General features: G+C 40.5%; 1 protein-coding gene across 8 annotated transcripts; it reads right to left on the minus strand.

Moving 5' to 3' along the window:
* Positions 1 to 4,831: 4,831 nt before the first annotated feature.
* On the minus strand, positions 4,832 to 14,199 carry LOC125766342 (uncharacterized). 8 transcript variants are annotated; one of them, XM_049432200.1, is made up of 8 exons: positions 13,943 to 14,199; positions 9,734 to 10,021; positions 9,014 to 9,092; positions 8,814 to 8,928; positions 8,488 to 8,719; positions 7,951 to 8,324; positions 6,494 to 6,821; positions 4,832 to 6,426 (listed from the first exon to the last, which is right to left on the minus strand). In XM_049432200.1, the coding sequence occupies exons 2-8, from the start codon at positions 9,842 to 9,844 to the stop codon at positions 6,202 to 6,204; spliced, it is 1,464 nt and encodes a 487-aa protein (XP_049288157.1). In that variant the 5' UTR covers positions 9,845 to 10,021; positions 13,943 to 14,199; the 3' UTR covers positions 4,832 to 6,201. The 8 variants fall into 8 exon arrangements, with proteins under 8 accessions (XP_049288157.1, XP_049288156.1, XP_049288155.1 ...); XM_049432199.1 differs by having other exon boundaries at positions 13,890 to 14,199; XM_049432198.1 differs by having other exon boundaries at positions 13,883 to 14,199.
* Between the last annotated feature and the right edge of the window lie 421 nt (positions 14,200 to 14,620).

Genomic DNA, 14,620 nt, shown 5'->3' on the forward strand with positions numbered 1-14,620 from the left:
ATGCTTCTTTCCGCGCGTGCAAAAGCGCTACGTGCGGGGATGATGATGATGATGATGAGTTCGTGTGCTGTGGTTCGGTGCAAACCCCCTGTTGCAAACAGGAGGAAATGCATGAAAACAGAAAAAAGAAACATTTCAAACAAGCCGGTAGCAAAGGTAAAACAGAGGTAAGACATTGAGGTGGACAAGAGGGAAAAATAGATTGTGGCTGGTTTCACGAAATGTGCGAAAAGTTATGCAGATAAGGGGAACTGGTGACTACCAGGAACATTGGAGGTGGTGAACGTAATAGTAGCCTTCGAAACTCGGTAGATCGCAGAAGATTCTCACAAATGGTGCACAAAAATCGCAACATAATGACCTAATTAATAACAGATAAGGGAGTTTAGTTAAATACTTCTGATATTGATGTACATATAATGTCAAAAGTAAAAAGAATAAATTATTTGATTTGTTGCATACTGATTGATTCATTATTTTTTTTTCATTCAATTACTTACTTACTTACTTACTTACTTACTTACTTACTTACTTACTTACTTACTTACTTACTTACTTACTTACTTACTTACTTACTTACTTACTTACTTACTTACTTACTTACTTACTTACTTACTTACTTACTTACTTACTTACTTACTTACTTACTTACTTACTTACTTACTTACTTACTTACTTACTTACTTACTTACTTACTTACTTACTTACTTACTTACTTACTTACTTACTTACTTACTTACTTACTTACTTACTTACTTACTTACTTACTTACTTACTTACTTACTTACTTACTTCTTACATTTTTTTCCTTAGGTGCGGAACCTCGGGTTACATTGAATTTAATAAGTTCCACTACTCATGGTCATGGAGCCATGTATGGAAGGATATTGGAGTTGTTCGATGAACTCACTATCGTACGGCGGATTAGACTCTCCAGGATCCTGTGGGCTGGTTATGTCATCCGAATTTCATCGGATGGTACCTTAGGTACCTATATGGACAGAAGAAGGCGTGCCAGGTTCAAACTGAGATGGACTGACGGCGTTGACTCGTTTGTTTGAAAGGTCGGGAATATGGATCAACTAACGATGACGCTCGACCTCGAGCATTTTAGACGACTCCTGCAGTAATTTATTGTTTCAATAAAGTTTAAATAAATAAGTCATGCATGTAGAAATTTAACAGAGAATTTCTATATATTTTCAAACGTATTGCTCATTTTAACTAATACTATCGATCCGTCTTAAAGATAATTTAAACATTTTAGTTTTTATACATTTATGCAAATTTCAATCGATCGTACAGATTCTCTAATTTCCTCTACTCCAAGACGATTCGTTTTCGGGCTGAAACATTCAAACAACGCAATCCAAGTTCCGCCAGTCCGTCATCCTTAAATTAGCTGCATTTAAAAGGCAACCAATGAGCTGACCATGCAGCATATTCATGGTAGTAAGCACCGTCATCATGTCTGCACCCCCGTGTGGTTTTGCACTTTTCAACGTGTGCATTTTGTGGCCGGTGGTTTGGCTTACTCGCGTGAACTTTCCTGCGTGCGGTACGGTTTCGTGACAGTGGCGAAAACACGAACGAAACGAGCTGTCAAAGAAAAATGCATCGTAGGCGCGCTGCGGTGCATCGTTTAGGGTGAGCAGATGCAGTATGCACCGCGAAGCGTTTTACCGCTGTGTGAAGTTCGATCAACTTTTGATGTATGGATAAAAAAAATTACCCCCCTCTGAGGGGGAAAATGTTATGGAAAATCGTGAAGATGGTAAAGCAAATCGATTGACGACCATCGTACTGTGTGCAGGGTAGTTATTTGAATAACTTTTTCCTTTGAAAATAGCACTATTGCAATAAGAGTTTGAGTGAAATTAAATTGCCAGTCAAGCCCACTGGTTCGCCATGTTATGAGAATAATACCGGACCATTTTGCCTAAATCAGATTCAAAAGTAAGTAAGTTTAAAATTTGTTTTATATATTTTTTAACCCAAACAAGAGAAAAAGAGTTCAACTACTGTGGGAAATGGATGAAATGGAAGGGAGTTTTTCACAGTAAGGGTTGCCTCGCGATCAGTTTTCTTACCTTCCGGGAATACACTTTTTCTCAGTACTTAGATAACTGTTCATATTTCCGAAAGCATAAACGAGCCGACGATTAGTACCTGTTCAAGTAGTACCATCTCACACTTGCAAATTAGGCGGCTCCCATTGAAAGATGGCTTATGTGTTCTTTGCAAACTTTTTCGTTATGCGTGAACATTGCATGTAGCTTATCTGGCTGTGCTTTAATTCACGCCAGCCCCTCTTTGTAGCTTCTTCTCACACTGGTTCTGGTGGAAAAGGAAAAAAAAACTTCGCTGAAAGCATAAATTCGATCGCTCGCAATCAAGAAGATCCATCCGATATGGAACAAATAAAAAAGGGGAAAAAACAGATTCAATCTGCAAAAGCGCAGTGAAAATGAAACCTATTGGATGCCACAATGCATTTACCTAACCGAGCCGAATGTTACGTGCATGGAAGAAAGTTCCATTGGTGGGTGAAGGTTTCGAGTGAAGCCGTTAGTAATCACCATGTTTATCTAGCAGCGTGCCGTGCTGCACTTCCCATTTCAATGATGTGCATCGTGGAGTGCAGCTTCGCTGCAGTTATTCCCTTCCCTACCGTCGATCTTATTGTGCGTTTTGGGGACAGCCGTTGTAGACAATTGGAATAGTTTTGCGTTACGATCGACGTATGCGTGCGTGCACTTGCACTTTCGGTAGGCGGGTGTGGTTTTTTTTTTCCTTTGCCGTTGTTTTGCATAGGTGAGATTTTTTCCGTTTTCCTCCCACTGATCGTGTAGTTGTAGCTCATGTTGTAGCCTGTGTTGTTGTTCGCTTGTCTGTACATATTGCGCAATTTTTGCGCAAAAAAAAGAAAAAGAAAGAGAGCGATGGATAGTGCGTAACAACGGTGGCATCAATGCAAACCTTGTCGGGAAAGCATTCGTCCTACGACTGCACATACGCAGGGAAAAATAAATATGTCTGCATTTATTGTTCGTGTGTTTATTTTATTGCCCACGGTAGTTTGGTTGCGGGTGGTATGTGCCAACTCCCCCCCCCCCCCCCCCCCCCGTTTGCAACCATCAATTTCCTCGGTGCCATTAAAATGTGGAAAAGCGTACGTAGCTTCCTGTTTCCTACACGGTTGAGCTCATTAACGATGGTAAAGCGTTTGTTTAGGAGTAGACATGTTAGTGCACTCGTACTGATCCGGATCTATGGCACAAAACGGTAACAAAGGTGGGTAAACCTAATTAATGTAGTACTTGTAACAATTTTTTGCATTGAATACAAGATACAATCAGTGCTTTTTGAGGTGTGTTTTTTTGCAACGTAATAAAGTACAGAAGATGAATAGGAGTTATTCCAATTACATAATAATCTGGGTAAAAAGTACACAAACTAGTGCGCACGCTAATTGAAATGCTCAAATAATAATTACATTTGCACTCTGTTTGAATTTATGTGATGGTTATGCGAGGCTACATTTTTAATTATTTTTAAAAGCAAATAATAGAGTGGTAAATAACGTTTGCATTAGAAAAATGAACTAAGCATTTAAATGGTAGTTTAAATTTTTTTAAAGATATGAAAATGAAATAAAATTACCCTGAATTCTATTTTTAATAAGTTTTCCAGATTAATGCAGCGACATGTTGGTGTGTGGTCTTACGAAAAATGGTTCATTTGCGTGGTAAATAACAACGCGTCGTTGTTGATCAATCTTTATAGCAAGTAAGGAATCTGCCGGAAGTCGGAACCCTGTGACAGGAATCGACATAATGGTCGCGGGAAAACAGTATAAATAAGGGCAACACAATCTTCAGTCGATTGCTTCTCAACAATTTGGGTCAGCCATTTCGTTATCCTGGTGATCGACAATCCGTATAATGAGTGCCTCACGTTCTTCAGTGATCTCCTTACAGGGTGAATTACTAACAACAGCATTAGTAAGACCAAAAGATCATCTAATTCCTTACACGATACTTCTGGAAGGAAGTGGCAATTTACGGAACACATTTTGTAATCGATATCCTTATTTCACTGCAAGTTTTGAAAGAGAGATCATTCCTTTTCGCTGATCGTCGAGTACAGCTGGAGCATTTTTGGTATCGTGGTGAGGGAGTCATGAATTCTATCACCTAGACCAGGGCTCGGCAAAGTCCGGCCCGTGGGCCAAATCCGGCTCGCTAGACGAAGTGATTCGGCCCGCAAGGAACCCTGTTTCCACTTGTTTCAAGATTGGTTTCAAGTATTTGACTCGCAGTTCCAGGTTAATTTTTACTGCCTGGCCCTTTTGGTGAAAACTCTGCCGACCCCTGACCTAGACGAAGGACGTAGATTCGTGCTAGCTATCGTCATCCAATATGAACAAAGCGTCAAGATTTGATCAATGAATGAATGAATTAATTAATTAATTTCCTTAGGTAGAACGATCTCCATTTTGAGTAGGAACTATGTTGTTTTGAGCTTTAGTTTCTCCAACATGCACAAAGTTGTACAGCTGTGGTAGTATTTTGTTCGACGAATTGGCCTTTCTTAAGGAAGATATAAAATAGAGCAAATATCATATTGCCTACATCTGGAAAATTGAAAATGTCTCACGATGCAAAACTTCTTTGGAAGAATCCACACATTTATCACATTTTATCACATTTTTCAGAGTAAAATAGGATAATACATTAAAACCTGCTGGAAACATCTCTTGGTGGCATGAAACTCGTTTAAAAAATTGCTAAACTATGGAAAAAGAAGTCTTGTAAGTCACACTTGCACATGTTGTGTTGCAGATAATATATTTCCCATGGTTTTTTTTGTTGATACAACTGGTAATAAACTATAGTTTAATTGATTTGTCAAATTTCACGTATAAAAAAAACAATCTTACATTCTCCTAACGATTAAGTGGTGTAGTTTGTAGTAAATGATGAAAAGTATTTTACTTTTTATTTTCACTAAACATTGGTTGAATAAATAATCCCTGTCCACTACATAACGTCACTAACCTCCAGCTTTTTGGGGAGTATGCATTAGCGTTACAGCTCACTACGGAGGTTACTAAACAAAACGCGTCTCAAAATTGTCTTCCTTAGTTGTTCAATGCCTCAATCGTACAATGGCACAGTCGTACGATTCTGATTTGGGGGAAGGTAGAGGATGATAAGCTACGTACGATAACTTGCAGTCGTTATTATGCACAAATCTGCAACCCCTCCATTCACTGCCACACCACTAGTGACTAGGATTATGTTTGTGCCCCTGTTGTTGTGTTTACCACCAAGTGATCGCTTTGTTTTTTTGTATCTTTTGATTGGTTTTATGCGATCGCAATTAGTGCTTGGGCGGATGGCACTGACGTTGGATTGTTACGAATGCTACAATTAAACCATTAGACCTCGTAACACATTCGCTACTATCCCTTGTGTCCGTTGGTCCATGAGTTAATTCTTGCACAACAATACAAACAAAAATGGCGATTTGGAAATCATTTCAAAGAAAAGGTTGATACGAAGTAAAAAAGAATAATTTCGCCATTATTTGAGAAGAATAAAAAACAAACGGGAAGCAATAAATAGGATTGATAAATAATGGGGCAGTTGCGATGATTGCCTAAAATAAAACATGGCCGAATTAAGATGAGCTAACATATGAAGGGATCGTCCCCGGTCGTCGTTTAGCGTTTTGCTAGAATGGTAAATAATTTTTTAGCTTTAATTTACTTTGACTTTGACTTAAGCTCCTTTTATAGTGGATTTTCACCCATCTTGATGGAATGTAGTCTGATCGCTTCGTTAGGTTAGGTTTGTTTCTTTTTTCCCTGTTGCTTTCTCGCTCTCGAACGTTTCGAATAAAGTGATCGTAGGCACTCCCAGTGCTTATGAGGGTTTTTTTTTCTTGTTTTCAAAATTTACTATCAATTCTTTGTTCCGTTCGATTCGTCTTGTTCGTTCGCGACGGCACGTGGCCGTGCCCTACTCAGTGGCGCTACCAGACTTGCAGTCCATCAAAAAATTAAGAAAAAAAACGAAAAAAGAAAAGAAAACAAAAACGCATTTAAATGTAACAGCCCGTTTACCCGTGGGCCATGGGTCGTTTGGTTTTGGGTCGTTTCCCATCGCAATGCTGGTGTAGTAGCCGGTGACCAGTTTACTTGGAGGAGGGATAATAGTACAAGACAGTGTTTCCGGGTAGCTGCCAGTGGGACGCCTGCAACTCGATCAGCTGAAGGAGCGTGCGGCGAATGGCTGGTGCTGAGGCAGCGGAGTTGAGGAACGCATCACGAACTCCGGCCAGCAGGGACTCGAGCTGTTGCGGCAGATGCGTTTCCAGATCGCGCCCGATGCAGGTCAGCACAAAAAACAAACATTCGATCTACAAAATTAAAACAAATGATGAGAGGAATAGCACATATGAGAAGAATCTCACTGTTTAGACATACCTCGGATAGTGACCGGACCGGTGGTTGAACGCAATCTTCGCAGCACTTGCCTAGGACGGTCAGGAGCACCAATGGAGGCGGCACACCGTCACACTCGGTGCGAAGTTGCAGCTGACGCCGCTTCAGCTGACAGAACATCTCCGTGAGGAAGGCCATGAACGAGGTAAAGCGGGGCCGTGATGGGTTCTTCGAGTTTTGCATCGCACCAAGCACTTTGTCCCGTTCCTGGTACCATTGGCGGCAGGTGTTGAGCAGTGCCTCTAGAAAGGTTTCCTTTTTCTCCTTTGCAATGATTGAAATGCACAAGCGCGATATTGGTAAGGAGTAGCTGAAAAATAGAAAGTAAAGATATAATGTTTTTGTTATATTTTAAATAAACAACAAGTAAACAGTTGCATTTGTGTGTTGAAAGATTATGTTGTGAAGATCATGTTATGTTATTTGAGTGCTTCAAACACACATCTGGACATTCAGAAGTTGAATATTTCATAGTTGTGAACATTATACATGTTTTTTGGAAAGATGGAAACACTAAGTGTCGTCATTAAATTTCTTTAAATAATGCTTAGAGAACTTAATTTGAATTTCTATATGACCGTGATAGAAGTTGGAGTGCGGTGATCGTTGAGCGATCATCAATTATAATTAGAGGATATTCTGGTTCTATAGGTAGAATAGTTGTCCTATTGTATGTAATACTTATGTTACCAGATTGATGGAATTCTAAGTCTTTAACTTTAGTTTTTCTTCATTGCGATATCGTCAAATTCAAATAAATTAATTGTAAAGAAACTAAACATTCAAGATTAGAGCTTTCGGAATTAAAATCATACATACAACTTTTCGCAAAAAAAGAGGATATAATTTCAGGAGCTATTCATTAAAATATAAGCAATTGATATCGCAATGCAAATTTTAAGCATCAGCAGAGAAATGGAGATGTTATGAAAGAACAAAGCAAAGGTATTTAGCAAATGTTGACTATCTATCGTAGCCTCTTAATGCCTTTAAGTTGATGATATCCATTCACAAGGATTGAGATAGACCAGTTGTCCAGTGGTATTTTTGTGTAGCAAAGACATTTAAAATATATGACACTATTATAAAGTTACTACTATTCAGGAATCCTCAAATTATTGGGGAACTTTCATTAAATTGGAGAGCTTTGCCTGCTCACAAAGATACAGAGGATGTTTAAGTTAAATTGACTTTGGATAAACCAAATAAAGCTGCACAACTCCTTAATTCAATATAGTAAATGCATATAAATATTAAATATTGAACAACAATTTAGAATCTTGAATAAAAATCACTCGCAGAAATGAATAGTCGTTCAAAACCTAGGAGGCTAAATGCCACTTTTTGTTGAAATTCCCACTTGTTGAAATTAAATTCCCATTTTATTATCTCGTCGGATTGCTTTAGTCAAGTAGTAAAGCCCATCCACTAATCCTTACCGACGACCTTCGACGGCACGATGAAGAAGCTGTGCAGCCAGATCCATCAAACAGCGCGCATTCAGCTGATTCGGATCCTCGATCGCCCTGTTGATGGCGGCCTGTACTTCCGGCGAGAACATACCGATATCGGTTGCTTCCGCCCCGATGCCCAGCCCGAGGCTGGCCAACCCGCGGGTCAACGTATCCGCCGACGAGAGAGACTTCGAGCGCTGCAAAGGGGCCAGATTCAATTGGGTGTTGTTATTGTTGTTCGCACCGCCAGCAACGGCACTGTTGTTGATGGTGGAGGCATGTGGCGTGTTGCTGCTGTGTGCGTGTGCTGTTGCGTGAAGCATCGGTTCCGGCGCGAACTTAACGCGTGGCCCGCTGGACTGCGAGGATGAAGTAAACGGTTGCGGCGACATGGAAGAGCAGAGACGAACATTTACGTTTTACAGTAAGCGATGATAATAATGAGAGCTGTAATGAGAGCGTTGCTCCAGGCTCCACGAGGCTGTCCCATCGTGCCACCGAGCCTTTACGGAATGGACTTACGTGAAGAATGTTGCTGCTAGAGGGTGAATTTACCAGCGGCATATGTGACGGTTGCATCTGCACGCCGACGTGGTGCAGTGGCGTATGGTTGGGCATCATAAGCGATCCCCTCGGGATGGGACTACCGATGCTACCGAGCTGCAGTGCATGATGCCGACCGTGCATACCACCCAACGGCATCGCGACACTTGACTTCGAGTGCTGCAGGGAGCTGCTGTAGATGTTCAGAGATCTGCCGCGGCGGAAGAACGTGCAACGGATGCAGTGTATTTAGTGTTAAATCGGAACGTTTAAATTGAACGAAAGTTTAGCATCCGCCATCTTACCTCGAGCTTTGCAATGGAAACCGATGATCGTTAAGGGGTAAGTTATTCATCTGAAATTCCTGCGCGTGCACGTTCAGTTTGTTGTTCATGCCCGATAGCCCATCCAGGCGACCCTCTAGGTTACAAAATGATGGTAAAGCAATAACAAAAAGAAAAAGGTAGTAATTCTCCTGTGTATGTTTTGTTTGAATGAAACCTACCACGTAGCTGCTGTTGGGCATGTTGGTGGGCCTGGCTTTGGGTGAATGCCAAACTGCGCCGTTTGTTGCTATTATTGATCTGCCATTGGGAGTAAAAGATCGGATTTATTCTTTGCCACAGCAGGGAAATTTTGATTAATTAGTGCATGAAATTCCAATTAAGCTAAAGTGCAATTTAATTTGTATAATACACATAATAATTATTAGTAACGATATATTAACATTACACACGATCGTGACATGATCAGTCACAATAATTTGTTCGAAGTCCCGGATTTTAAATCATGTAGATGAATAGTTAATGTGTTAAACAATTAAATAAATGATTGTTTAAAAATTAAAGAAAAAAAATTAACTACAGTAACACTCATCTTGTAGTAGTAAAACTAAAAAATATTAAACAGATCGTTAATCATCATGCGTTTTAAGCTTCTGAAAGCATTTTAAAGTTATAGAAGTTAATAAAAATACACAAATATCTCAGAATGAGATTTTAAAGCTTTATGAAATGATTATCTAAAATTTCGCGTACTCAAAAAATATTAGAATAAGGGTTTACCTCAAATATTTGCTAAATAGTCAATTTTTAAAACATTGCAGTAGAGTAGAGAACCGATGGAAAGGGAAGTAAAAATTTGTTAACATAATTAAATAGACATTTGAGCCAGCCATGGTTTAGTGACCAGTTTTCCCTGAGTGAAAACTAGTTACCTATCTTACCTGTTGATTTGAGGTGCGTATAAAACTTCGCTCTCGAGAAATACCCGGCGAAATGTAGTCCTGAATTTTGACGCTTTTTTTCGTCGACGTATTTTCGTTCTGTTCGGCCATGATTTTTTTTTCTCGTGTGCGTATGTGTGATAAAACTTTCTTTCTTTTTCCTTTTTTTTTTGAAAGTGTTCTTCAGCACTGTTTATCGTCACTGATATCGGATGCACTATTCCAATGTGTTGCGATCAAACAAATGGATGGCACATGATTTCGATTCGTTTGTTCGTTAAGTTACAGCTGTTGATTTTGTTGATTTTGTAATTAAAATTTGAATATTGCGGGAAAATCACATCGTAGAATACACTATTTTTTTAGTGTTTCTATTTAATTGCTGACTTAAACTTAAACGGAACTATTAGCCCTTCCTGCTTAGATCGCATAAACAACGAATGGATCTTGATCTAAACCGCTTATGGTTGGTGGTAATGCTTGGTAGACAATCCGTAAGCAAATGCCTCATTCATCTACATGTTTATTATTCATGCTTAGTACACCCGGCTGCAGTCGCTCGTGCCTATAAGTTGAAGCGCAACGTCGAAGCGTCGAAGAGACGATTTACATACGTTCGAAATCAAACGGTGTAAGCTTTCCGACCGCCTTTCCGACCGTGTCTGGCAAATAGTGGTTGCGCCCCGTTACGCTCTAACGCATGCGATCGCGAACGTTACGTCATCGGTGATGTTCGCCGTCCGGAAACAGAAATAAATATTATTCAAAAATATTCTCTACCGCTTCTCGCGCACGGTTTGTCTTCTGATCTTCCTGTTACTGTTACTGTGACGATGCGTGAACAAGTACAGGCGTGTGTCTTTGTGTAAGCGTGTGTGCGTTCATGCGCACGCAAAATCATTTTCACGCCCAGTGTCCATTGCAACATACATTTGGACGCACATGAGGGTGCGAAATTCGCATCTGTGATCGGTCTCCTCTTGTCGTGGTTGAACTTGAATGTTTGTGACCCCAAAACAACATCCGTCCATTGAGTGGGCAGAGGGTTGATTTTAACCTTTTTTGACACCCGTTGCCTTATTAAATGCATCGCAAGTGCATCGTATACGTGGAGTAACGATTGCAAATCGGGAAGCAAAACACATCCACAGCGTGAAGGTCGGTTAGTACGTAATTTGGTACTAACGGTGGGGTGGATTGAGATTGCAGCAGTTAGTAAACATTTTCACCTGTTCGTAGGTGTTAAGAGAGTTATGTTAACTTAATTCAAGGTGATCAAGGTGTCGTAGAAAAAAAAACGGTTGCATCGATTGGCAGAGTTTGCTTTATTTGCATATGAGTGGGATGCATTTGTATAGATGAAACCGGCCTGCCTAACACTTGTGCCTAATATGAATTACTTATTTAGTCACAACTAGGACCGGTCTTCAAAATCTGCTTGGTGAAGAAAATTGGTTTATTATTATATCAAATGACCAAATTCAACGTACATCGTATGAGCATTAAACATCTTTTGTATTTCTTCCTTGCTGTCAGTCTCCAGCTCATTGAATTAACAGAAAATTCGCTAAACCAATTTAACATTATCTTTTACTATAAAAATTCTAACTTTTTGTCTAAATTTGTAGGATTTATTTGGCTCGGTTGTTCAAAAAAACAATAATAGTTATAGAACCAAACAAAAAAAGTAGAAAAACAAAGAAGATTATAAAAGAAAAAACGAAAAAACGAAAAAAACGAGACGAAGAAAGAATAAATAAGTTGGAGAGAAGAAAACGATATAAGAAGAAATGTGAAGGAGTAAAAAGGATGGCAAAAGAAGAAAAAAGATGGAGACGTAAAATGGAAGACAACAGAAGAAGAAAGACTATAATATGCGAAGAAAAAAAATGATAAAAGAAAGAAGGACAAAGAAATATAAACAATTGAGCAAAATGGAATAGGTTGAAGTCTATAGGAAACAGAAGAAACTTAAGTTCCCCATTTCTAACTGTTTTTCTTTGTTATAGCAAGCGGTATAGAAACTGCCTGGGGTGGAAAAATTCCTACCGAATTTAGGATTTGATTGGGGCGGCCCGGTGGTGTATTTGATAAATGGCGCCGGCCCAAAAAAAAAAATAGGATTTGATTCCAGTCCAGTGGCGTGAGAAACTGGCGAAAAATTCACTGTTTCACTTACGTTTATGGTTCCGTTTATATTTAATTATAATTAAGAAACCATTTGTGAAATCGATCAAAATATTGAATCAAATAGCAAAGAAAATAAAGTTACATTGAAGATTTATATTCGAGCGCATATTCGATCTTCATCTTGTATCGTTTAAAATTCAATTAATTCGTACACTACTATCCTTAATCTGACACATGGCAACCTAATCTACCGTTAACTTTTTATAAACAAATTATTTTTCCAATAACTAACAAGATCCATCGCGCTGCATTTGTGTCTGTCAAAACAAATATTCCATCATTCCCGGCATCGGTGCATCGCCATTAGGATGCATCAGCAGTAACCGTTTCAAGACGGGATCGCTTCAGAAGCGGTTTGTTTACACGTACCGAGTTTTACAACTGCGATAGAAAGACACTGCACCACACCCACACGGCACACCGGCACGTACACTAAAACCCGACTTTAACCGAGAGATAGTAATTGTTTGAATACAGCGAAAAGACTCGTTTTCTACGGTGTCTTTATCTACGTTTTGTTCTCTTCTTTCCCCCGTTTCAATCGAGATGACAGCACAGTTTCAAGAGCATACCACAAACCACTGGAACACCGAGGAAGTGATATGTTGATCTTAATTAAATCCACTTTTCAACGCATCTACGCCTCATGCTGTAGTCGCTCATTGGCGCAAGCGAAAGAAGCGCCGCTGACAGTTTCGGTGGCAAGATCTCGACAGTTCCGATCTGTGTGCGCTAGGCGTCTAACACCAACAAGATCGGGGTATCGTTGTTCGATCGACCGATGACATCACCACAATTTGCTAGCAGCTGATCGTCTGCGATGGAGCGATCGCTACGTGCATGAATGTGTGTCTGTATGTGGCCATGTGGGTGGGACGGTTCCATAAGGGGTTGGTTTGCTAGCTTAGAGCGCGTGCCCCGTGTACGGCGCATCGTTTGATGAAAGTTTACCCCACAGCGCACCGAACTTTATCGATTTACGCAGTCCAAAACAGATCGATTTTCGAAACTTCTAAACAAACCCCCGGGACGGATGATGTTGAACCCGCCATTCTGTTGGCCGTCGGTTGTGTATGCATGGTACATGTTCATCGCAAACATACACCCCTTCCTGCCCGTACCGTGGCCGGCCGCATCCACGGTGCGCGGTTTTATTATTAGCCGTGCCAGAACCGTCGCCGATGTGTATTTTGGTTTTAGATGTTTTCGTATTAGACGAAGATACTGGTGCGTCACCGGTGGCAAGCAAACGGTTTCGTTCAAATAAAACTAACACGCACAAACACACGCGCGCGCAAATGCTGCACAATTATCTCAATTCTCGGCAGAGTGCAACTGTCATCTTGTTTAATTATCAGCAGCGTTGAATATGTTAGATTACAACCGATAAGCTTATGAGCGCGATATGAGCTGGGAGGGACCGAGCAGAATAATTCGACCAACTGGTACGGTTTGTGCAGAACATGCACCAAACGGAAACGCAAAACCATCACATTCGCAAGTGGCCTCTATTGGGGCGCAACGAGTAAACTGCACGTTTGATTCATCTCACGAAAATATCTCACTCGCAGAGAGTGACGATGGTGTCACGCGTGTCACTCACGACGTACGCTCCACGATTGGACCCGTTTGCTTGCCGATGGGCAAATTGTAGCGGAATGGAATTATTCACTTCATCTAATATAACGTCCTAAAATGGCTTTTTTTTCGCGGACACGGTATGTGTGCGGCTGGTTACTCCTCGTGAGCAACTCATCATCACACCAGGTATCTCAAATTCTTCTAATTTTCCACTTCCAAAAGCAGCCACAATGACGTCGATATTTTAATTAAAGAACCACTTCAAGCTGTAATAAAAACCTAGCCCGCACATATTCACTTTTGATTCCACTTGAAACATCTAAAGAAATTGCCGTAAGCCAGCTTCACTTTTGCTCATGCGATTTTTCTTCTGCTCACCACTCACAGGCCAATCATCTGCCAAGCGCGGAATAGTTCACGCTTACCGAGCTTACTCACACGCAGCTTCCATTAACTACGGTACGGATCACGGGATTTTCCTTTGGCCATTCACTAAGTTTTCCTTCGCTCCCGTTGCGATACTGCAACAGTGATTTTTGGCAAAGCTGATCGGGCAGGGATGGTCGCGCACACGCGTTTTGTGTAACGGATGGTGACGGATTTTTTTTTGGTTTTTGTTCGGAACAGTGTGTGTATCGTGTCGGAGTGGTGTCGAGTTTCTGAGCCGGTCCGTTTCAATCTCGGGCCGTCGAACGTGTAGGTTGCTCGGTTTCGATCGATGTCGCGCACTCTCTCGTGCTCTTAGAATTGTGCGTTTTCTGCCTAGAATAGATGTTGATTTTGGGGGATCTGTGATCAAAACGGAGAGTGGTGAGTTTCTTATTTAAAAGCTTTTATTTATAAAAAAAACTTTATCTAAAACGACAAACTTGAGATCATAAATTGTTGTTTCATAAATCATTTTCAATCACTTCCATCTTGATACATCTAAAATGGTGACATTTATTGGACGGCCATTCGAAACTCTCCGGACGTGAGAATATATTCGGCTCGCATGCTCTTTTCGTTCTCTTGCTAGAGGTTATTTTCGCGCATCTTAGCTGGTATGCAATGCCATGTCTCGTGGTAGAGTTCCACAGTTTTGTATGTGCGGTAGGGGTTTGGCCGTTCTACGCT

Source organism: Anopheles funestus, chromosome 2RL (genome assembly GCF_943734845.2).
Source record: "Anopheles funestus chromosome 2RL, idAnoFuneDA-416_04, whole genome shotgun sequence".
NCBI lineage: Eukaryota > Metazoa > Arthropoda > Insecta > Diptera > Culicidae > Anopheles > Anopheles funestus.

Bases quoted from the DNA above. Each gene is read 5' to 3' on its own strand.
- LOC125766342 (XM_049432200.1), bottom strand. From the start codon at position 9,844: ATGGCCGAACAGAACGAAAATACGTCGACGAAAAAAAGCGTCAAAATT. The intron at 9,093-9,733 runs GTAAGATAGGTA...TCCCAATGGCAG, and splicing joins TACGCACCTCAAATCAACAG to ATCAATAATAGCAACAAACG. The intron at 8,325-8,487 runs GTAAGTCCATTC...TCATCCTCGCAG, and splicing joins CTAGCAGCAACATTCTTCAC to TCCAGCGGGCCACGCGTTAA.